The sequence below is a fragment of the Anguilla rostrata genome, chromosome 16, assembly GCF_018555375.3.
Source record: "Anguilla rostrata isolate EN2019 chromosome 16, ASM1855537v3, whole genome shotgun sequence".
Taxonomy (NCBI): Eukaryota; Metazoa; Chordata; class Actinopteri; order Anguilliformes; family Anguillidae; genus Anguilla; species Anguilla rostrata.
Genome location: NC_057948.1, coordinates 13350748 through 13376638, shown reverse-complemented (window position 1 = coordinate 13376638; position 25891 = coordinate 13350748). Strand labels below are relative to the sequence as shown.

General features: G+C 43.4%; 1 protein-coding gene across 2 annotated transcripts in view; it reads right to left on the bottom strand.

Moving 5' to 3' along the window:
- The window catches only part of LOC135242738 (myotubularin-related protein 13-like), a 97149-nt gene extending 74914 nt beyond the window's left edge, over positions 1-22235 (bottom strand). Inside the window, exons 1-2 of one of the 2 annotated variants that reach the window (XM_064313967.1) lie at positions 21996-22235; positions 4215-4300 (exon numbers count right to left, since the gene is read on the bottom strand). In XM_064313967.1, coding sequence (XP_064170037.1) covers positions 4215-4300; positions 21996-22050 — 141 coding nt within the window. In that variant the 5' untranslated portion in view covers positions 22051-22235. The remainder of the gene's footprint in view (positions 1-4214; positions 4301-21995) is intronic. The other variant, XM_064313966.1, reaches the window with a different exon arrangement.
- Between the last annotated feature and the right edge of the window lie 3656 nt (positions 22236-25891).

The window sequence follows — 25891 nt, the reverse complement described above, 5'->3', positions numbered from 1 at the left end:
CATGGCAGAGAGCGCTGATCTGGTTATTCTTGGGCTCCATCAATAGAACCGCTACACACACCAAACAGAAAGGTCAGAACCAATGTCACCGTGCAAGCACTGATGTCTGGAAATATTTAAAAATATTCAAAAACAAAATGGCAAGGGCACACTAGAGTCCTTTATTATCTCCAGATGTGAGTTCTAACTATTTAGGAGATTAAAGTCAACATGTAGAGAAGATGCTGGGGTTGCAGGCTTCTTGAGCCCCAGTCTTTGGTATGCACTGTAGGCTGAAAAGTCAGATTTAAAAGAAAACAGAAACCCCAGAAGATCAGGAGATTTATTTACAGGTCACCTTAAAGTAACAGCGAGGCTATCTGTCAGCAGGCCCATTCGCTGCACCATTACCCACATCATTTAGTATTCCTTACTCTGCCCCTGGGACCTGGGATTCCTGGAATGAGCTCATACTCCTCAGCAGAGGTGGCTATTTATAGTTCACTCTTTTTTTCACTTGTTCTTCTACATACTTATGACATACCAGCCTGTTTTTCTCCTTCTGATTTTTTCTTAACATGAAAACATGAGTGTACAGTGAATTTTGGCATCATTCTAATCAGAAATCCTCTGTGTGAGGAGTATCGCTTTCTCCCTCAGTTCTGACCATTGCACCTATTGTGAGATGTCCTTTTTCCTCTGGAATTTCCCAGAGCACCTCATCGGCAAGTTCTAAATTACCTTCCTAATTTCTCTGACCAATACTGCCAGAACACTGTGATCAGTCCTGTGGAATTCTACATGGGTCTGCTATAACTACAGTTAATCCCCCGTCACTTGCATGTCCACGCCATTTTGAACCCCTTCAAGCAATCCCCCGGTGGCCAGAACACCAGCATTGTGTGATATCACAACTCACACATTCAGCGCTCCTGCAACCAAAAATTTCCCTTGGAGTTACCATAAAAAGTTCTCAGTTAGTATTGTAAATGGTACAACGGTCTTGTTTCATTTAAGCCTTTTTCCAAGTCTCTGTGATACTCAAATCTGGAGTCATAAAGCCTTAAATAGAACATCCCCTAAATGGGAAAAGATTGCCCAGATTTGGCATCTGTGCAAAGGGGCTAAGCAATAAGGGACTATAACAGAAGTAAGGGAGGCAGCCTGTTTAAAGCAGGATCAATGTGCAAAGGCAAAACAGTGTGGAGTTTCAGGAGAACTAGTATAGGGAAGTTTTCTGAACACGGGAGGTAGAAGAATGAGATGAACGCTCAGGGATCTGTGGAACAGGCCGGTTAGCTCCAGCTAAGCCTGAGCAAAACCACCGTTACTGTGCAGGGCCATCAAACTCGCCTTTTTTATGATGTGCAGACATTCCAAGGGGAGCGATCTCGCTCGTTGATGTGTTTTTTTTAATGGCCGATAAAGATTTAGAACACGTTTCTCTGCTTTCTGCTACACGCTTCATTTGCGGCTGCAGAGTCTTCTGGCAGCACAGCTCTCTGGTGCTACGGTCTTTGGCCATGGGGAAGGCCGCTAACACCTTGTCTTACTGTGGTGTTTCTTACCCTCTCAAAACACAGTGAAAATGTGCAAATAATGTATAAGAGCCATGCATGTGACAGGCGTGACTGGTATGGTAAACACTGTTGTGGCATGTGCCTTAAATGCACACCGCTGACTGAGCCTGTTGTGTGTGATGAAGGATATTTTACATACTTACGAAGGTTTCTGACAAACTGCTGCTTTTAACACTCTAACAAGGCAGCTCCAACAGTGATGCTATGCCTCAAGAGGTTGTATGCGAGTATATTACTCAATTCTGTGTTTCTTTTTCATTTATTTTTTTAATAAAACTACATTTGTTATTATTTTTGGTTGGAACTATTTCCTATGCCACATGCAACCTCAGACAGCTGCACTCGTGGAAAGAAGCTCCGGCATGATCTATAAAAAGACTGTCGTGTCCATAATTGTGAACAAATGCTAGAAAATTAGTGTGTGCTTATGTACAGCCTCGGAAAACATAACTTTGCTGTCCACGCTGCTTTGGAGTTGCCTGAAGTGACTTTTTTTTTCCTTGGCTGATTCCTTGATACAAATTCAGCTAGCAAGCCAGCCATTGTAAATTGGACAAGGGAGACAGGCAGGCAAAGGAAGGAGGAGGATGAGAAGGAACCAGCACAATTTCACCCAGAGTGCCCTCAGACAGACTATCATTAGTGGCCTATTAATATAGGCTCTGTGGCTTTTTAGTGCATGGTTGGTGAGGCACGTGCCTGCCCACGATCAACATGCCAGAGGTTCACAGTGTACTGGCCTCTCCCCAGCACAGTCCACCAAAAACATCTCAGCATTAATCTGTGATAACGTCTTATTCAGTCAGTGAACAGAAAGGTGAGGATGCTGTACGAAAGCGTGGCACACAGTCAGCTAAGCAGGTTCCAGGTAAATGAGTCAGTATAAAAGTGATAGACATTTCCACATCCACATCCATTACCTAAAAAATATTAACTGTAATACGAGTTCATATTACAGGTCATACTATAGTACATATTTTGTGGAGTTTTACTCCAAAAACGTATCTGGGTTTGGTGCAGATAAAACAAATTGCCTACACTGCAAGAAAACAATTTCCTTGAAATTTTATTATGATACACTGCACTATAATTTTGTAATAGGCTACAGGTTTTCAATTTATCTGAGCAGTCAGCTCCATTGTTTTTGAATGATCTGGCCAAAAAAGACTGCCTTCCAGATCAAAACTCAGCAGGAAACCTGGGCCGTGTGGCACAGTCAGCGAGGAATTGTGGCAGACTGCTGCAAATATACAAGCTACTCACACAGGCTATTAATCAGCCCAACAGAAAGGCTTCACTTAACATGGGATGCAGCTGAAGAAAAGCTGCTGGTTGAGCGCATGCTGTGAGCACCAGGAGCACAGCCAGCTGAAGGGAGGGTGTAGAGCACACCCAGCTCAAGAGAAGCTAGCTCTCCTCCCTCCTCTCTGATACTGTCTGTTTTTAATGGCTCACATTCAGGACAAGAGGGCTTCCTACAAAGTCCTACATCATGTCAATTTAACAAACAAACAAATAAAGAACACAAACCAGACCCCAGATGCAGCCAAGAGTGGCGGGGACCTGTGGGGGCTGTCCAACCTCACTGCTACTGTAAACTGAACAGCACTCTCTGCGGCCTTATGCATAATCTGTGTGGCAATGAGGGAACCACTGAGAGTGTAGGAGACGGAGGAAGAGAGAGGGAGGGAGGGGAGTTTGACAGACAGAGAAAGGGAGGGAGGCAGAGAAAGACAGACAGAGATCGGTAGATAGCGAGAGAGAGAGAGAGAGAGAGAGAGAGAGAGACAACCCAAATATGTACATCTGGCCCACAGGCCACTAGCCTGCGGCAGTGAGATAAGAGACTGAGCTTCAGGCAGGATGGAGACTCTGCTGGGGGGAGGAGGTACAGGGTTTACACAAAGTGTCTGATAGCAGCCATTCTGCATTGGCTGATGCAGGAAATGCCAACAGGTTCTGAACACTCACCAAATACAGGTATGGAGCACTTTTTAAATTTTTTTAACTTTTTAATTGCTGCATATTACCAAAGGTATTTATAGCATTTAATGCCCCAAAACTTATGAAAACACATATGACCACTACGCTGCATGGCCATATGCCTCTGAGGACAACACAACCAAGAGTGCTCCATTAATGCTCATAATTCAGGTGTGGAAGCTATTTTCTGAAGACACGTCAAAGCATGCAAGAGGAAATGTATGACGGTATGCCAGCTTGCACACGGTTCTGCTCAGTTCTGGGGTCTCTGCTTCTCCAAAGATATAGACCAGACTAGTAACCAACACAAATGCAGTACAATCACCCTACAGGCAGGATGCACAGGCAAAGGAACAGGCACAATCAAAGCTCTCAGCAGACTGCCCATTGTGGGGAGTAGGTTATGACAGATTTAGATAATTCAGCCATGTGTTGCTGAGTTCAGTAGTAGAGGACTTCAGGCGTGATTGATTGGCTACTGATCTCAGCCACAGTGCACCAGTGCTCAGCTCTGCTCTATGTGTGCAGCAGGTTCTTTTTTAGGTACTCAAATCCTGTTTATTTGCAGCGCATGCACTCTGCAGAAAACATCTTTCCCAGAACCTCCACTCCTATGCTAGTGCCAGCCCAGGCCGATTCACTCCCCCCCTCGCCGAGTCGCTGCACGCTCACCATCTCCACACCCTGCGGGAACGGCGTGCCATCCCAGTCCTTTTCCGGAAATCGCTGGATAATCTTCCCGCATCCTTCTCCTGACCCTGGGGATAGAAGTAGTACATGGAATTAGAGCGGGATCTCTCTCACGCACAGCAGGGGGGGAAGGGGGGGAGAGAGGGAGGGAGAGAGCTAAAGACAGAAAGAGTGGCAAACACTAATCTTACTCTCACCACCTCTAGATGGGCCAAAAACATCAATGTCAACGACATGCCTCTGGCCAATAATGTTTCAACATGGTCATGACTGACAGGTGGATCTACCAACTAGCACATATTCAGAGTGCAACCTCTGAATGGCTCCATTCTCTAGGGCTTATTCTGAGGTGCAAGAACACAGAGGTTTTCACAAGACAGACCGCTTCTTGTGTATGTAAGGCTCCAGATACACACTGAGCCAAACACTGATCCTCGATCAGATAGCCAAGCTCTAATCCTGACTCCCATCATAGTGCAAAATGCCGAAGCTCAGGGTGAAAAGCATCTCCACCCAAAGTGACCGTGATTTTCCGATGTTCCTGCACATAATGTGCTGGCCAGTACTGGAATGCAAGAGGTAGTGTAAGGACAAATAAAACCTTTCTTTTTTTGGAAAACTGTGTTCCAGATTCCATATTGGTACAAATTTTGTGTGTTAATTACTGGCAAAATGAGCCCCATCATTTTTCTTCTGTGATGACTTTCCTGACACTTTCCAGCTGAAACCGGGAGGGAAGCACACGGAGTCCCAGCAGCTGCATGCCTGAGTGAGACAGAGGTTGTGATTGTGATTGGTCAAGGCATGGATTCCATGTGTGTGATTGGTCAAGGCATGGAGTCCATGTGTGTGATTGGGCAGGGCATGGAATCCATGCATGTGATTGGGCAGGGCATGGAGTCCGTGCTTGTGATTGGCTAAGGCACGGAGCCCATGTGCATGATTGTGGACTGAGCAATAAAACAACTTGATAATTATCATGATAAAATTCTCCATGATAGCAATAAACTTTTTGAGAATTATATTCAATACAGTCACCTACATATACATGAAGTGAAGTAGAGCATGCAGAGAAATACAACATGGACAGTAAATCACAGCACAGGAACAGGCTTACACAACTGCTTGGACATTGCTGACCTACAAAGAGATCAGAACGCCAGCCCTGCTGAGCACGAAAGTGAAGTTGGGATGAGAGAAACAGCGACTGAGAGGAGAGTGTAGCCTCCATGGATGAGGAAACTCTTGCCAAGAAAAGTCACAGGACTAATTAAAACAAGTGGAAATACATCCTCCCCCCTCAGCGCGCGTGCTGAGTCAAAACTAGAAAACTGGAAGAAAGTGTCTGAGGGAGAGGCATAATGAAACAAAAATAACGGTACGTTCTTGTGAGCACTGAAACACGTGTTATAGCGTGATTCTCGACACATTGATAGACGTGTTTATTCATTAACGGTGCTCAGGTAGTCAAAAATCTTTCAACTGTCCTTCACTGATGCCAGATCGCAGGGTAAGTGTGTTTTACTGACAACCAAATCTACATTTTTTTTCCTTCATAAACAAACAAATAAATAAATAAAAATTGCCATCTCCAATTCCCACCCCAATCTGGAATGGCCAATAATCTGCAGCTGTGCTCACGCTGCAAAAAAACAGGGCGTCGCCAGCTGCTTATTTTCACACCGCAGACTACAGCTAAGCTCGCACAGAGCAGAGCTTTTACATGCAGCACACTGGTGCCAGAGTGACCCGCAGGGGTCACTACACAGCGGTGAAAGCAGATCCCTAACCGACTGAGCTCTCCCATTCCCTGGAATAGGTAACTGCGTCAATGGCCAATTGCAGGGAATGGAGCTACTAGCCACAGCTAGCACTGGCATGGTCTGGATTTCATACGAGGCTGTGAGGATCATCCATGCACCACAGCGTGGGCCCTTAACTGAATGAGCCATCCAGCAGCCCACAAATCTAATTTTATTTTCATGTTACATCTTTTGCAGACAAACTTAAGCAACTATGAAAGATTAAGCACTCGCTCAAGGGTTGATGACGTGTTTTATCAACTTTTTAATATCAGAGATAAAGAAATATTATGAAATATGGGAAAAGTCCACACTGACCTCAATAGGTACCAGGCGTACCAACAGAGCCATTAAGCTCGTGATCAAAAAGAGACTATAAAAAGACTACACCATCTTTAACCTTTTGTTGTGCCAGTGCCAAATGTTATTCCCCACTTATCTACACACCACACTCCACATTCAGTCTTGTGGCGTGCATTTTGAAAGCTGTGCCAAAACCTTGCTGAGGAGGGGACTTTAGATTACATTTTCGGACAGTAAAGAGAAATTAAAAGATTAATTTCTTGATATTTGTATATGATAAACGATTACTCATAAAACAAACACCGTCATTTATCAGATAAAAAGGCAAATTTTCTGGGCTAGCAGTCACATCTCAGGGAAGAGTAAAAACACTACAGAGAGTCATAACTCACCGTTTCTGGCACTTATAAAACCTAAAGTTTTTCCTGACTACTACTCGTGACTCAGTGATTTTCTGTCACTAAAATAATAATAGCGCAAGATCACAGCGCAATAATTTCCCATTGTGCTTTGTTGATTAATACAGTATGCATGGACACAAAGTATTTTTTGTGTTTATTCTGTAACTACAAGTTGGCTGCATGCTAGTTAGATCAAAATATAGTTATCCTCTCACATATTTCAATAGATACTTACCAGCTGGACTTAATAAAAGCATAGTAGGATTAAGTGGAACATCTGTGTTTCACAGTTCAAATTTAGGAATAATCATTTAAAATCAGTAGATATTTAGAAAATCTTAAGTTTGACTGACTAATATAAATAGTAGGCTAACACACTATACAGATTACTACTGGTTATGTTTAAAGATATTTTAACGCTTACTTACATTCTACATGACTTTTTGTGGTGTTGTACCCATTAAATCCACCTGAGATAAGCAGTATTTCCTTTCCTAAGACCAAAATGTATGTGTGAATATTAAATATGAAATCCTGTAAGACGGGTACATTAAAATACATGAAAATAATATTTAAATCTTAGACATCTATTATATTCTTGCACCACACAAATGATGTTGTTCTTTTTTGCTGGGAGATGAGGAATGGCAGCTCAGAATACCCATATATATTTATCATATCGGTGATGTGTAATCTGATATCATGCACTAATATCAAAATATGCACCTCTTAATTCCCCCATTAAAAACCAGGATTTACCAAAGAAAACAGAGAAGATTCCTGTGAAATGTCACCTTGTGAAGGTGCCCTTCAGAGCGATATTTCTGCACAACTATCAAAATGCCCACAAGGAGGTATGCACATACGACTATCCATAATTCAATAACAATAAATTGACTTTAAGAAAACCCGGCATGGACATCACAAGTTTTAGAGACATTAAACAGCACAAAAAATTGATTTTATTTCCCTTAAAATTGAAAAAAAAAAAACCCCAGCAAAATAAGACATTTAATTTGAACATTGATAATTTAGCCAATTTCAACATAAAATAGGATTAATAAATTCCCCTTGTGCGGAATAAATTATGTTAATTATTTGAGGTTTAACACAAACAATTTAAAGGTTCATTCCACGCACCCCAAAAGAAAAACTAGGCAAATAAGTTACTAATGCACAGCCCACATTTGCACAATTAGGCTATATGGGATAAAATGGAGCACAAAAGGTCTTCCAAAAGCTGCGTGAAAAGCACGTTTAATCAACCGAAAACCTAATAAATGAAAAATATGTAATTGTGGACCAAGAAGAATTCCTTTTTTGAAAAGCCAAGAACAGCATCTAGCAAATGATATTCCAGCACGCACACTGTGGCATATTTTTTTATCCCTATGAATCCATGTGTAATTGGAAGCACTCCATCATGGTGTGTGATAAGTCACGGCGATAGCACATGTGTTTTCACAAACCTGGTTCTGGTGAAACAACACTCAGATGTTGAGCCCTGGTGGGGATGCACGGCAGACTCTAAACAGACGCAGTAAATGAGTGTTAACCACTCACACTACGCACCGGGCACCCTTGGGAACCTCTGAAAGACTGATAGATGCATTTCTTCTCAATGTCAGTAGCAAAAGCATGACTCACAAATGCATTTTCATTAGAATAACCAGTCAGAGCCTCAGAGCATCAGAGCCTCAAAGTCAGAGTCCGAGCCTCAGAGTCAGAGTCAGAGCCTCAGAGAGTCAGAGCCTCAGAGTCAGAGCCTCAAAGTCAGAGTCCGAGCCTCAGAGTCAGAGCCTCAGAGAGTCAGAGCCTCAGAGTCAGAGCCTCAAAGTCAGAGTCCGAGCCTCAGAGTCAGAGTCAGAGCCTCAGAGTCAGAGCCTCAGAGTCAGAGCCTGAGAGTCAGAGTCAGAGCCTCAGAGTCAGAGCCTGAGAGTCAGAGTCAGAGCCTCAAGTAGGTCAGAGCCTCAGTCAGAGTCAGAGCCTCAGGGTCAGAGTCAGAGCCTCAGGGTCAGAGCCTGAGAGAGTCAGAGCCTCAGAGTCAGAGTCCGAGCCTCAGAGTCAGAGTCAGAGCCTCAGAGTCAGAGTCAGAGCCTCAGGGTCAGAGCCTGAGAGAGTCAGAGCCTGAGAGAGTCAGAGCCTCAGAGTCAGAGTCAGAGCCTCAGATCAGAGCCTCAGGGTCAGAGCCTGAGAGAGTCAGAGCCTCAGAGTCAGAGCCTCAGGGTCAGAGCCTGAGAGAGTCAGAGCCTCAGAGAGTCAGAGCCTCAGGGTCAGAGCCTCAGAGAGTCAGAGCCTCAGGGTCAGAGCCTCAGAGTCAGAGCCTCAGAGTCAGAGCCTCAGAGTGTCAGAGCCTCAGAGTGTCAGAGCCTCAGAGTCAGAGCCTCAGGGTCAGAGCCTCAGAGTCAGAGCCTCAGAGTCAGAGTCAGAGCCTCAGGGTCAGAGCCTCAGAGAGTCAGAGCCTCAGGGTCAGAGCCTCAGAGTCAGAGCCTCAGAGTCAGAGCCTCAGGGTCAGAGCCTCAGAGTCAGAGTCAGAGCCTCAGAGTCAGAGCCTCAGGGTCAGAGCCTCAGGGTCAGAGCCTCAGGTCAGGCCTGAGAGTCAAGCCTCAGAGTCAGAGCTCAGGTCAGAGCCTCAGAGAGTCAGAGCCTCAGGGTCAGAGCCTCAGAGTCAGAGCCTCAGAGTCAGAGCCTCAGGGTCAGAGCCTCAGAGAGTCAGAGCCTCAGAGTCAGAGCCTCAGGGTCAGAGCCTCAGAGAGTCAGAGCCTCAGAGTCAGAGTTAAAGCCTCAGCGCAGGCACAAGGTGTACTGATGTCTGGCTCTTCTACACTGAAAGTGCGGAATGTCAGTCAGCAGGCCCTTCAGAACGCTGACCCCTGTCAGGTATTTAGGTGAACAGCGGGTGATTAATGCTCAGCAAGCGTCCTGAGCTGCGGGTGGCGTGAAGTGGCGGGGCGAGCCAGACGGGGCGAGCCGGGCAGGGCATGCCAGACGGGTGAGGCAGGCACACTCGCAGCGCTGAAGAAGCATCAGGTGTCTGCTGCGCTCGCTAATTGGAATCACATGCACGCCATCTCGGAATGTGCCAGCTCAGGTTTCCGCCCAGCGAAGACGGTAAACGTGAAGATTCCTGGCATTCCCAGGGGCCCAACTAAATTAAAATAACAATTTAAGAAAATAAAATGGGAAAATAGAATCACAGAGGGTTATTACCCCCCGAGGTGGAGGAGCGTCTCAGTCAGAGGTGGGTCCTGAACTCCATAACAAAGCGGAGGCACATCATTTCGAAGACCCTCTTAAGAATAACAAGCTAGGAGGAATTCCAAACAGCCTCCGTTTTCCCCACATTTTCATGCTGTAAAACTTTCACACTGTAAGGAACCCAAGCACAACAGAGCCTATATACAGAACAACGCGTATTAAATTTATGGGTCTGCCAAGTAACGATTCTTAGTTTTTCTAACATTTTTATTGCTGAAGAGTTTGGGTTGTGTTGAATGATGAATCGTGTTTTCGAGTCGTTAGAGGAAAGGTCGATACAAAAAATCTGGTAAGACGTTGACATGAAGCAGACTGGTTAAAATAGCACACATAATGGCGTTGAGCAACTCGTGTTTTCCTGCTTTGCGAACACCACGTCCTGCAGCCTGCTGAACATGGGTTGGATCTGAAGGGCAGCGCTAGCCGGCGCTGCGGCGCGAGCCGGTCGCTTGTGCGCGATCCTGAGGAGACGTTTCAGGGGTCACACAGTGTTTACAGAGCGTGTTCCTCAACTCTGGACAAGCAAACACAACTGCAGACTGGAGACAATGACCGTGAAATCAGAAAATATTACATTCTCCACTCACAGAATGTGTAACCATTGAGGATTTTTGTGAAGGACAAAACTTTCTGTGTCAAAGAAAAGACTGAATCAGCCCAGAGCAGATACGACAATGAAACTCCTCAAAACTGAGTCTATTACTCAACAGAGCCAAAATTAAATGATATTAGTACATTTTTTTACCATATACAGAAAAGACTTTCAGCATAAACACAGGAGAACTGTGCATTGCGTACTGTTCAATGGAGCACAAAGTTGAGCACATCATGCAATTGTTTTGCATGTTTCAATGAAGCATTCCTGGGATCTTTATAATTGCACACAGACCAGAAGAATTAAGACAGAACCATCAATAAGAGCGAGAGAGAGACAGAAACCGAGTAAGAGAGAGAGCAGGTGTTCCTCCTCTGGTTGACTTCAATCAACACTCTCGGCTCTTCTCTAAACCGCCAGCTCGCTTCATAAATCAACAGCTGGACCACGCGGGCTGCCCCACGCCGCTGAGCCGAGCCAAGCCGAGATTTACGGCCGGATTTCCGTCATCGGCACGGAGGCCCGTCCCGCTGCCTGGCCCGGCTCAGGCCGTGACAGGATGCGCGGGAGACGGGGCGAGGGGGCCAGGGGGCCAGGGGGCCAGGGGGCCAGGGGGCAGGGCCGAAGCTCAGAGCCGCGGGGCACCGCGTCGGACTCAGGGCGCCGTAACAGCGCAAAGAGTAACACTGCTGTCCTGCACGCACAATCATTTACTCAGAGGTCATTAGAATGCTGTGAATGGACAGTCTGTGCCCGAGGGCAGAGAGTCAGTGGAAAATGCTGTCTTTGGGAGGTACTGTATGAATATTCCACCACAGCTGCAGGGGGCGAGGGGGCGCAAGCTAATGATGCGACAAATGTCACGAGATCCGAGAGCAGCTGAAGGAACGAGTAAACCAGGTGGAAAGAGCGGAACAGTGCTGAAGGCCACAGAGGAGAGAGAAGTGGATAGAAGAGACAGCAAAGGTGATAGAACAAAGAGGCAAAGGGATAGAGGAGACAGATTGAAAGGGATGAGAGACATTCATGGTGGTGGTAGTGCTTGAGTCCCTCATGACAGGAAATGACAACTCTAGCCCCATGAAGAGGAAACACAAGCCCATCCATCCGTCACCAATCCAAAATGAGGGAAATCAATTCCGTCCTGGCCTCTATGCAAAGGGAAGGGGATCCTCAGTGGCCCTCCTGAACACCCCCACACCCTCCGACACGCCTGTGAAACAGTGACCCTCAGCATGTCCCATTAATCTTACAGCTGCTGCCACTGTTAGTCTCCGCAGTGTGCACTTTCAAAGACCACTGGCCTAGTGCCCACACTAACCCCCACCACCACCCATATTACACCCACTCCCCCCCCCCCACCACCACCACATTACAACCACACACACCCCCACTACCCACGTTACACCCACTCCCCCCCACCACCACCCACATTACAACCACACACACCCCCACTACCCACATTACACCCACTCCCCCCCACCGCCCACAATGCATTTTCACAATGTCAAACTTCGGTTTGTGTGTTCTCTTAACCTAGGGCAGGCCTGATATACTTGTATGCTTGTATGAATAATCAAATGACAGAACTAGGTATTTCAGGTATAATTGCAATTAAAACCTGGATGGTGTGTTCGTTTCGTCCTGAGGTAAGGATTGGCTATTAGATTATGCACTTGCATTGATGCTTGTTTCATATAAATACGCCAAGGGAGGGGCCTAATAGCTCCTCTTGTCTGGACCGGGTGCTCTTGACAGACATCAGTATCTCTCCCTTTGCGATAAAGGCGTGATACAAAGCAACACAATATATATTTATCTGGGCCTGTTCCCATTCCTTTAATTCCTGATTCTGAAAAGCAGGGCGTGCTGAATGTCACCTCACCCCTTCCTGGAAGAGGAAGGATGTTCTGTGCTGATGGCAGGATGCATCTCACAACAAGACTAACGAAAAACAAGCTGGGGACAGACGTCTCCACACTGCAAATTAATCTACATGAAGCCTCAATGTAACAAGGACTCAACAGCTTTTTAGGTGTAAAGGTACACAATGCTGCTAAACCAGATCAGCCAAACAAACATGTGGAGACCCAGAATAATGAACTCTACTGCTTCCCATTAAAATCTGTGAAAACTGAGTGCTTTGATTCAATGTGCTCCCCCCCCCACACCCGCTGGGGTCTGACACAAAGCCTGTAAGTGTCTGGCTCATGAAACTCTGTGCCCGGCAGCACAGAGGGGCAGGTGTTTGGGCCACACCATCGCAGCTGTACGTGCACCTGATGACATCTCTTCGGCAGCACAGGCCCCCTGCTCACTGCAGAAGGTGAGCCACAGGAAGTGAGAGGAAGCCCAACAGAACTGCTTCCATCACCTCAGAAACATTCCTGCCATTCACATATAGTGTATTGGTTGGTGATTAAAATTAAAAGGCACACAGGGTACTTCTTTGTAATAGAAGGATAACTCGGAAATCATTGGTATTTTCCAGTTGCATTTTTTTCCCCTCAATGTTTAAGAAAACGCTACAAGTACTTGAGTAAATGGTCCCACCCCTAGTGAGGAAGGTCATAACATTTTAAGATTACACAATGGACTGACAGTTATTTACTAGCCTAGATACACATTTTAACTTGCTCCTAGAATAACACATGTAGCCATACTGAAAATACCAATATGAACTTAAACCAACTGATACCCAGTGCTTACAGGGAAGGAACAACATTGTTTCTTTCAAGCTATTATCCTAACACACATATGCATTTTATTAATAGACATTCAATACCCTGTATAATACCTTGTATACCACATCTGTATCACTTACATAGCTTCTTTTTCTGGCGCTACATTTCAGTACAGAATATTACTTGGTCACATGCCAGCAAAAATATTCAGAAGATGCATCAAATTTGGAATGTTTTGGCTTGAGCAGTAGGAAACATTAAGAAGATGAAGCTCAGCATCTGCTGGGGTTAAAGAATATGAATCTAAGAGGGAGACAGAAACTCTTGTCCCTGATTGGTTGATCGCACAGATGGAAAAGGGGTGGGCGCGATTGGTGAATTGGTGAAGTCAGGAGGAGACACTGAATACCGTATGCTGTTCTATGTATATTTATAACTGACATAGAACAGTAACTTCAGGCAATATTACTGTAGCGAACCATGACAGTAGAAGCAGACAGCTGTAGTTGACAAAGGTAGCAGTAGTTGACAACGGCTTTGTTTTAGCTCAGTCATGGAGACATAAAGCACACCTGGTTTTTACCATTCTCAAACAAGGTCAAGTTCTAGCCCACCCCTTGGTAAAGTGGTACATCACAGCATCCTAGAAGTGTGGCAAATCTGGAATTTCTATTCTAAACTGAACACACTTTGCCTTAAAACTGAACACTAATTCTGATCTAAGCATTAGGCTATATGCATGATCTAATGCATGATAATCAATTTGTGAAAATAACTTTTTAACTAAAGAAATTAGCTTTTTCATTTTTTAAGCAGGAGGTACCCCTTCCCCACATGTAAAACAATATGACTGACTGTCGCTGAAAATAAGGGCATAAGCAAAACTGAATTCCTTATTAAGAACTTAAGACAAATGTAGTATTACAGAGGTAAATGCAGGGATATGTAGGGATAATGGCAATCCCACACACCAAAGTCCACATTGAATTAACTTAAAAATGCTTCCACAGAGCCTGAGCAGTACAAAGCTAAGTCATGTAAAAGTACAACATGCTAAATGAACTCGTCAAAAACACATTAGACCAGTGAGGACAAAGGAATGTTATCAAGCACATCTAAAATGTGAAACCAATTACAAGATCAGTTATGACACAATAAAACAGCCAACGGACACAATAAAGTAGTACTGCACTGACAGTTATGGAGAAAACAGTTTGTTTTCCCGTAATAGCACAAAGGTGATAAAAGACCCAGCCAACCCTTGAAACTGCAGTATCAACCTAGCGATTCATCATACATTCCTCAGTGTCACCAAACATCTGTGGTATGAGTCCAAAGAAATGCAACAGGCCGTCATTATTTCAGACAAGCAATCAGCTTTTCCATATTGTAGTCGTAGCCTAAAACAAAATGTTTCATAACTGCAAACTTTAAGCCCTGACCACCTCTCTTAACTGTGTAGGAACATCCGGGGGAACCAATAGGGCCACTATCACCCAGCATAAGGGTGAAGCCGCAGAGGCTACGCTTCATTCATAATACAGAAATCACTGAAGTCATGCTATCAGAGCCATGTTCATGCTGAACTAAAGAATTTGCCCATGCATGCCCATTTCCCCAAAGGTGCTGGTTAGAACTGGGAAAAGTTTGAGTTCCCCGGCTGGAATGCCAGGTCTCTTTTCCTGCAAGTTTCAGGAGAGTTGCATAATTCTTTCCTGCATTCATTTCCCATAAATCAAGAGGAAGGAGACCCTGTAACTGCCTCATAACATAACCGTTCATACGCTTGAAAAGTAAGTTCATCACAGAATAACGCAGGTAGCAATCAGTACTCGGATAGAAATTACGATTTATTTCTTAACATTTAGGCCTATTTCTTAGCACTTAGTGGATCTTTCGGCCAATCACTGTGAAATATGATTCCACAAGGGGGAAAGAAACACATGAACTATCACAACAAAAGTAAAGTAAATTTCAAGATAAATTGAAACATAAAAGCCACATCTATAAAAGAAACAAGTTAATTTTTAATACACTAAGGTAATCTTCATCAAAATACAAAAGGTCAAATCTGGCAGACTGTCAATCCATTTCAATTAGTGAGAACGGACACTGTTATCAATTCATTGTAACAACACGATTCGTAAAAAAGGGGAAAGAGCGTTCCGTTTGAATCTGCCGGAAGACACTCAGGTAAAATTATGTCACATCACTCCAGTTAGCACAACAGGCCCTTGAGCGAATGAGAACCACATTCCACTCGTCTGATTCACCTGAGGAACAGCTGCCATCTGGAGAATAAAAGACTTCACAAATGTGTCCCTGAGGGCAAGAGATCCTCTACACAAGCGCTGAAACCGTAACGCATACAAGAAGAGAGCCACGGCTTTAAATACGAAGTGATAAATGGGTTTGCTGGCCACGGCGCTAACCTGGCCACTGCAGGAGGATGGCGGGCCATCAGATGCAGTTGGGATGACTCTGTGTTTTAACTGCAGGAGCCGGGCGATTCTGCCATTTAAAAATAGCCTCCCAAACCTTTTTACCTCGGTGAACGAACCTGGCATGTGGCTGTAACTCACAGTTTCCACGGCTATGGCGCACATGGAAGGCTCAGTTTCAGTGACCCACAAAGCAGGGAAAGAGGCCTTATACACCACCCTGTAGACCTGTGCCGGCCGCACGCATCCATGCCTGCAGCAAGTCACGTGACCACCCCGCCCAAACCACGTGCAGCCCGCTGCATCGCAGAGACGGCTGAGGGATGAGGCCGGCCCGACACGCTCACGGAGTGCGAGGATGACTCCACACCACAGCCATTCTGAGGAGATCCTGCCCAACTGTGTCAGAACCCTGAAGCCTGGCAGTGCTGGACCTCAGAGGTCAGAGGTCAGCTGCCAAACGGATGGGGCCGTTAGCACCACTGTCATACTACTGTGGAAAATATGGCAGTTCCTTAAAAAAAGTACTCCCCCGGCCTGTATAATTTTACCGCCAACCGCTGGTCTGGTCTGAAGCAGGCAGGCTGGCTGATAGGGAGACTGGTCTGCAGTTTCTCAGTGTGGACTAACACTGTTTTCATCCTGTCTGCCCGGCTACTGGCCAGGCTGAGAATAACTGGGCTCAGCTGCTGTTCATTTCCAAACTGCTCCTTAAAACGGCCAGGAAATACTCCTCAAAGCTGACGCTGATGCTGCGAGGTGCGAGAAACCTCTGCAGTCTACTAGCGGACAACAGACAACACCCCCAGTCTTTTCCTTTTATTTTTGTAAGGATTCACATGCGCCCCCCCCTTTTGATTAAGCTACTTAGAGACCATCCCTCGGGGTGGCCATTTGAACCAGAAGATTCCGGTCTCTGGAAGGAGACGCTGCCAAATGGATTCCCTGGGCAGAGGCTCTACACAGAATGGCGGTCAGCATCCACGGTTCACACAGTTACAGCAGAGCATCACACGGCACGGGCGAGGGGGCGGAGCAAAATAAAGCAGATAAATACATGGGGAGGGGCTTCATGGGGAGGGGCTTCTCAGAGATACATCTTACACGCGCACCACAGTGTAGTATGTCACATTTGTTGTCTCTCAGACAGGGTCTGGAAGGTTCTGGCAGACCTTTTTTCCCCCAGTCCAAGCCAGTACCGTTCATACCAGGAACATTTTGTTCCTTCGGCACAAGACAGTCGTTTGTCACTTGGCGCTGGCCATATCTGGCCATGGGTGGGCACTGTTTACCTATTCAGCCATAGGCTGTAGATGATGACTGAGGGGATTCAGCTGCCGAACACCCACCCCCCTCCCCCAGCAGTGACCCCCAGGTCAGCCATTTATCTGCCCCGAATTAAAAAACGTCCTCAGTGCGGCTGTGCGCCGATGAAAAGCCTCCAATGTCTCATTCACTGGTTAAACACACTGATAAACACTGTCAGGCCGTTTTAGTGCAGTGTGAGTAGCACTTATCACACACAGCTGACCGCAAATCCTTCACCTTCATCACTAATTAATCGCCACCAGGCCCATGGGTTCCCAAATGATTCTTTTTCATTAATTTAGTTTAGTATTTTACATTTCTCGCCTTGTTCTCCCAGTTTGGACTGCCCAATCGTACCATACTTGCTTTTTGGGGGTTCAGGCCTGGTTTCTGCCCAATTTCCCTTCTGTTTCACTGTTTCACAGAGTCTCTGTGACAGTCCTCTGTAAAAAGTGTTACACAAACTAAGTGAATTGAATTTAATATACACCACCCAACACTGGATCCACCCACCCTTACTGATGTGGGAGGGCAGACAGGTGGGGCCTGCACGGTGAAGAGCTGGAGCAAGACAAGAGTTCTTAAGTTTATGCACTGTAGAAAGACAGAATTCCATCTGATCAGCTGAATGGTACTGTAAGTCCTGCATCCCTTATATGAATCTAACAGCATTTTCCATGCATTGGAGAGCAATACATACTAAAATTAACAATACATATGAAAAGCAAAAACTCCTAACATCCCAAAACCCTTTGGAATTCTTACTGAAAACAGGCTCCGAGTCTGGGGTAAGACGGCCTGTGGCATTAAGACAGAGGGACCGTGCCTCAGGAGCTGGGTGGGTAAGGGACCGAGATCTGACCCCTGTAAACCACAAGGGACAAGTTGGTTTGTGCCGATCAAACAAAACACACTCTTTGCACAATTTCACCTCCTGCTATCCGTTTCCCCAGAGAACACTTTGTAAAACACCTGTGAGGGAGAGGATATTTCCCATCTAAAGAGTTTACAACCCAGGTGGCACCCTGGACCATCTATAAACATCCTCAGAGGTGCAGTAAGACCATACATGCAACAGGAGGAGGTCTTCTGAACGGTGATGTTTAAAAGTCCTCAGAGCAAGAATTCCACTCATTCACGGCTAATTTAGCATGTTGAGACTACTTGTTGGGGGAAAATGTTGCGTATTTTGAATACAAGCAATATCTGTATGAAACCTGCATACAGCAGTGATGGAAATAGAGGACATTTAAAGAAGAACGAATTCCTTTTGCAACAGCGGAAAGGTTAAAATGCACGATGCACGCAAAAACACATGGAAGGCTCAGCAAGCAAATGCAAGCAAGTGGTTCCACTGAAGCGAAAGAAATTCCGCCATCTCATGATCCTCTACAAGAATAAAGACACTCCATATCACATCACCCTGCATTAGAACTAGAGCCCGACCGATATATCGGTGTGGCCGATATATCGGCCATTATTTGACTTTTTTGACGACATCGGGATCGGCAGTTATGCCGCCGATGTTCCCCGATTTTTTAATAAGTATAATAACCAGAAAAACAATGATTATTTATGTGTACTTGTCTGTTCGAACGTAGTAATTGCTATTTACTAGAATTATCCAGTAGAGGAAGCTCTAATACAAGTGTGAACTGCAGCACCTGACGCGCTACTTCTCTAATAAGACGTCTGTCACTCGTGCCTCATCCAATATTCTCCACTGCAAGACTTGTATGCACAGATTCGATTGCCGCAATAAAGGTATGTATATTTAGTGAAAGTTTTTAATTAATTGCGTTCATACGACCACTATGTTTATCAATCCTCATTATCAAGCGAGCGAGCTAGCTAACATATTTGGTTCACTTTAGCAAGCTAGCTGGCTAGCAAGCCTTATTGAAGTGGCAGTGAGCACATAAGCAGCGTAGGATCTACATTTCCAGAGGACATCGCTGTATTCTCAAATAAATAACCAGCCAAAATAAAATGGTGATTGAATGTATCACACATTTGTTTTCTTATCTGAGATAATGATATTAGCTACTATATGATGCTGTGTAAATAGCCAACGCGTGATTGCAAGCGAGTGTGTCATCTAGTCACGCGTCATCGTAGCAAGCTAACCAGACAGTAAAAACGCAGATAAAACACTTCTATCATGGATCATTTTAAGCCATGTTATCTAGCTTTGTCGTGATAACATGAGAGAAGGATTGCTGTTGGAGAAGTGAATCAGCGCGGGTTAGCGCGGGCAACCTGCACGAAAGCGCATTGTAGTTTTTTTCCCGTATTTCATCCAGTCAATTTAATTTCATCTAACGTTACACTTGATTCACTCTTTAGCTCCGCTAGATAATCTCTTACTCTTTGAGATCATGTAGTAGAAATAAAATAAGAAAATATAATTCATTTAACTTACTGAGAATATATAATAAGAAATAATGAGGCTGTGTCAATAGCTAATGCGTTATTGCGAGCGAGTGTGTCATCTAGTCACGCGTCAGAGCGCATTGTAGTTTTTTCACCGCCTAATTCTTATGGACAGGGAAGCTCGCTAGATAGACTTAGGCTACTCTTTGAGATCATGTAGGAATAAAATAAGAAAATATAATTAATGTACTGAGAATAGATACTAAGAAATAATAATAACAAATTAATAACAGCAACAGCAACAATAATAATAATATTCATAAAAATACATGTTTGAAATTGGAAAACTGATTTTTTTAAATTCATTTTTTATAGATGGCTGGAAAAGAAAGGAGTAAAAGCAAGGTGTGGAGTTATTTTGATTTCACACACTTAAAGATGGTGTTAATATATATATATAATTTAATATCATCTTTTACTTTTTTATCTAAAAAGTTCTTTGTGTGTTTATTTTTATTTGTTTGTTTATAAGTTAAATGTTCTTAAATATAGAAACTTTAATAAAATATAAGTTTTTCAAATTGATTTGAAAATGTTACACTTTTTGACAAAATATCGGTCAAAACATCGGTAATAGGTGGGCTAGGACTCTCCAAAATCGGGATCGGCATCGGACCCAAAAATCTGGCATCGGTTGGGCTCTAATTAGAACTGTCACTTCAGGCATCACATGACCCTGAACTAGAAGTGACATCATGCATCACATGACCCTGAACTAGAATAGTTAACATTGCCTGGATTTGAGCTTAATCTTTTACATTGGAGTGAATCTAGGGTACCATGCCAGAATACAGGTTTAAATGTTGATGCACTCAAACACATATCAACATGCATGGTCAAGATCTTATCATCAACTTCTTATATCAAGATCAATATATGAGTATACTGTGTTCTAATGTTAATTCTGTACATTTTGTTTAATTCTCCATATATGGGCCATTAATAAGCCTGATATATGCGCTGTTAATAATCCTGACTCATGCAGTCTAATCTTTACAAAGAGAAAACATTTAAACCGGAACACTAAGAGAAGGAAATAAGCCACAAAAAAGATTGTGCTGTTGCCCACAACTGTCATTCTGGTTACTAGGAAACCTCAAGTTAAATTATTTCCTGTTTCTGTGAGAAGATTTGGTAAATGGTAAATGGACTGCATTTATATAGCGCTTTTATCCAAAGCGCTTTACAATTGATGCCTCTCATTCGCCAGAGCAGTTAGGGGTTAGGTGTCTTGCTCAAGGACACTTCGACACGCCCAGGGCGGGGTTTGAACCGACAACCCTCCGACTGCCAGACAATCGGTCTTACCTCCTGAGCTGTCGCCCTCGCCCAAGCATCTGAACCAATAACATACCACACACCGTGATTGAATCGTCCTGCTGACGATCGTTATGAATCGCAAAAGTAGGTTGGAATCGCAAAAGGCATCTTTCAATCCAACCTGTCTCCACCATTAACTCGAGCGTTACTGAATGTGATCTATAATGTGATGATAATCATCTCCATGCCCCATGTTACATGAACTGCAGACAGTTACGTTGCTACAATTCCCAATTCCTGTCATTTAATTGGAAACACCTGTTGGTAAACCTTCTGCCTTCTAGTACACTCACTGTCCAAATAATCTGTGCTTGTGGTGTTTCCCAGAGTCGTAAAGAGGACGGTTGCATCCGCTTTCCACAACAAAGGAAGTTCTCTCTTGGAAAGATACTGTTAGCTCATAGCTAAACCGACAGTCCGTTTTCCATGGCTACAAACAATGTTTGTACGCACGTTTGAAGATGCGAAATGGGTCACTATCAATTCAATGAAACCAAATAACTCCAGGAACCCGGTTTAAACGAAAAATCAATGCAGCGCGAGGACAGTCTCAAACGATGCATTAAGATTAATTTGACGGCTTAATTGAAAGTAAACAGCCGTTTCAAACAATAATGTTTAATAGAGATAAACATTAAAGCAACATTTTAGTTGCTACAGAAGAGAATGTCCCCCAGCCCCGCCATTAAGGCTATATGTAGGCTAAATCATTTTACCAACAAATGTAAACCTGTAACCCCCGTTCTTAGTTCGTCGAATTCAGCCTAGGGGGAGGATGCATAGAGAAATCTTTCAAATTATATCCGTCAAAGGACCGATGAGCTATAAAATACCGAAAATAAAAGTGCTGTTCTTCCCTCTAACTTTCTGTAAACAACCTCTCACACCAGTCATTATTCAATCAGCATACGCTAATTGGTTTAGGTTATTAAATTAAATGAAAGATAAATAAACTGCTATACTGGCATTCGGTTTCCTTTGCACAACGTGTTCATTACAACGAAGAAATGTATCAAAAGCATAGCAAACCATGGCTATTTTAGAAAATCAATTGACACGCATTTACGAGTACCCAATTTCAATAGCTTGATGGCCAGCTACATCAATATCCTGTTATAATCCATTGACTATACGGCCTGCGCGAACTAGCCAGCTGCAACATGTATCCTAGATTTCCGTGAAAACCGAAAGCCTGCGACATTCACATAGGCTACTCACCAGCTTTTTCGTGATCGTATCCCACGACAATCAAATAATCAGCCAGCCTCGCCATGTTTGGTTCTTTTTACGAAATCTACCGAGACAATTCAGCATTTTTCTCTCCTCAAAAGCACAGCCATGTTTGACACAACTGAGGTGACTGCGCGTGCGTGCGGCTGTGCGAGTGACCCTGGGCGTGGGCCTCCCGGTTTACTAACACAAAACCGTGTTCTTCTTTTAGCGCACTGGCGGCCCACCACTGGGCACAGACAAGCGGGGATGTAAGAGGGAAAGTCGCGAAGCAATGTTCCCCTATGTTTAGTACGCTGTACTCAACTCGGTAATAACCTGAAATAAAAAAAAGTATCAGGAGCGTACAAATTTGGAATACGGTTTGGGGGAAACTCCTAGTTTTTCATTTTGCACAGGCTTGTAAAAACGTTTCCTGCTGGAACCAAACGATGTAATTACAGTTGGATAATTACTTCCTTTTTTGGAATAACAGTAATACCATAGCATCTTTTTAAAAGAAATTTGACTAAATTTTAAGGCTGCCGTAGAGACTGTGATATGGCTGACTTCATATCCAAAACAAGATTATATGTATCTTTTTTGGATTATGAAAGGAGCAGATTTTGCCTTTGAGCAGCCATAATACAGCTAGTAGTAAAATAACAGACATCTTACAGCACAGAGCCTAACGGTGAAGCCAAGACTACCCTCCAAGATGAATCATACATGTACATAAATATATAATATCTCATAGATGTACTGTATTTGCATTCTTCTTATGTAAATTATTTTCTAACATGTACATGACTAATTGGATTTGAGCTGTATTGTCTAGTCATGTGATATTACAGCCATGGAGTTTTGCCTCTTAGCCTACGGTAGTGGACAGGAGAGTAGTCTTCTTAGCACACTAGGGAAGGGACATGTGTGCACATCACAACCAATGGTTTTTGCTAGAGGCATATTTTTATTAAAAGTATGCATCTAACAAAAAGGTAATCCAGTGATTCTACCAATGGCTTGATGCATTGATTCGTTTTGGCCAGAGGTTTCCAACCTTTTCTGAACCAGTGACCCCTGCCCAGACTCAAAGGCATCCCTCATCATAAGTTTAAATGATTATAAAAAAAATAATAGAAAATGGAAAAGAAACTGGGTGCTTTTGTAAAAAAAAAACATAGTAAGATAGGTGGTCTTGGAACTGGGGGAACAAAGCTATAGTAAAACAAAACTGAGATGGTGTTCCAGGCACTCCAAAATGAAAAAAGGAAGGAAAAAATTAATTAGAAAGCCTTTATTGTGTTGTAATGGCTATAACATTAAAAGGAAAATAAACATGTATTGACCCAATGAAGACCAGCTGTGCTTGAAATATGTTGGCTTTTCATATGTCCTAGGTTTTTAAAATGTTATAACCATTGCAACAAAGGCTTTCAATTAATTATTTTTCTTCCTTTTTTATTTTGAAGTGCCTGGAATGCCATCTGTTTTGTTAAAAAATATAACATTTTGAAAATATCTCCCAAAATCTATATATAGTCATTGCATATCAAGCCTGACCATGAGACCCCCTGCAGTGTCTTCAAGGACATCCTGTTGAAAACCCAGGATATAGGCAATCAGTCAATGAGCAAGCAACTTCAGAGTCAACATGTCATGGTTTGATTGATTTTGCAGACTGAATCTGAATGGGACTTAGTTACTGTGTCTGTAGCTGATGACAGAGGTACAGCAAGGTATTCTTAACATACAAATCATCATCAGAGAGAACCATACCCATAGTTCTGAGCTGCAAATAAGTAATATCCATAAAAAACTACTCCCTAGATGTTTAAACAGACATTGCAGAACAACACTTTTATTGTTTCAGCACGCAGTGAACTAGTGTTCTATTGCTGAATTTACCAAGACATCCGCACCTGATTAAGTAGTGTTCTACAAACAAGGTTATACTTAAAAATATCACAACTCAAATATACATTTTGTTGAAAGATACTAAATTCTAAATGTGAGTATGCACTGACAGCTATAGAAACTCCTTTGATTTTGCCTGATTTTCACAGAGATACTAGTTAAGTTGAAAATTCAGTTAAAAATGGGTTGATCATAAACAGAAGGGAGCCCTTGAATTGTAACTGACTGTTGTGCTAATGGAAACAGTGACATCTTTGACTCTATTTTTTGTACGCAGGACTGAATCTGGTCACGATGCCATACGAAGCAGCACAGAAGCAGGCACTGGGCATCTTGCATTTAATAATACCTTTATTATTATTAAAGTTAGTTTGTAATTAAACCCCAGGTAATGTCATTACAGTTAAGCACACAAGAAAATAGGAAATATAGCAGAAGGTATGTTTCAGTAGCGTAGTTTTTGATTATTGTCAGATAGTTGGTCCTGCTTCGGTCAAAATCTGCGCTCATAAATTAGAGTGGGGGAAGCTAGGTGTGCAGCCTCACACAACCTCAGCTGCCTTCCCTGATCTGCTCATGTGGAAGTGAAATGTGTTGGCTGTGCAGCGCTGGTGCTGAACCATGAACTCCATCCCCAGCTGAACGGCCAGAGCAGATATCATACCAGACTGGAGCCCTGGCGTTTTACTGCTCTCCTTTTCGGCCAGAAAAAACAATAAAACTCTTAAGATATACCCCCCAGGGTCAATTCCGTGTTCTTGCTTCATTGTCCTGAACAAAAATCTAACATATGTTTAAAAGGAATGCCTGGAATACTTCCCGAAGGAACAAATATGCCAACACTATTTCACGAATCTGGTGCTGAGGCTGCAGATCATCCAGTGCCATGGCCATGAAAGTGCTATGACCAAGCTGATCTAAATGTTTCTAAGCCAAAGCTGTTTTCAGGAAAATGCTCTTGCCTCTGCTGTGAGGACATTTCAGGTCATTTAAACACCTCTGCAGCAGTGAAACTACACACAAACACTGTATATACATATGCATGTCAGTGCCTACACGGTGTAGGCAGAGTGTGAGGACCTTATGCCCCAAAACTGTAGAACACCCAGCCCTCTGAGGACCTCTGAGAAGCAGGCTCTGTGGGGACTTTTAAAGGCAAGCTTAGAACATACCTATTTACATTGCTTTTAAATGATCTTTTTCTTATTTTATCATTGTTTTCTATTGTATATTTTTAAACTTTTTCCTGTTTTTACTTGTACTTATTTAGTTTTTCTCTGTTATTTTATGCATTTATATTTTATGTATTTTCACATGCTGTTTTAATTTATACATTTTAATATCTTTATTTATTTTAATTTTTCTTTCCAATGCACTGTATAAAGCACTTTGAGCTGCATCTCTGTATGAGATGTGCTATACAAATAAAGTTTATTATTATTATTATTATTATTATTATTATTATTATTGTTATTCTCTCCCTCACAGCTGTGAAACACATCCCTACCTGGACACACAGCCAAAGCAGTGTCACGTCCGTAACTATGGTGCTGTCGGAACAGTTCCTGTCGCTATCATTGCATGCTCTGCCAATAAACATTTTCCATATAAGGAGCAAATGCTCACACAAATGCTCACATGAGGATATGGTTATTGTGCAATCTAAACAACAGTACCAAATATGGAGAAAATCCCTTAATGCAGTGGGACTGCCATTACACTGGAGGCAATTATCATTGCAGTACTGTCATGAGATGAGGGCTGGATTATGAAGGGGCGTTTTCCTCTGTATGAGAGTGCAGCAGACTAACCACTAATGAGAGCAAAGTGGCAGCACGTCCACAGTTAATCTGATGTAACCTCTCTTCGATTTGTTTTAATAGGACCCAGCATTTCAGATTCATCATGCATGTATAGGGCACAACACAAATGTAGAGCACAATGACATTAGGTTGGTATGCAGTGAATTTAACACACGCTCGGATTCC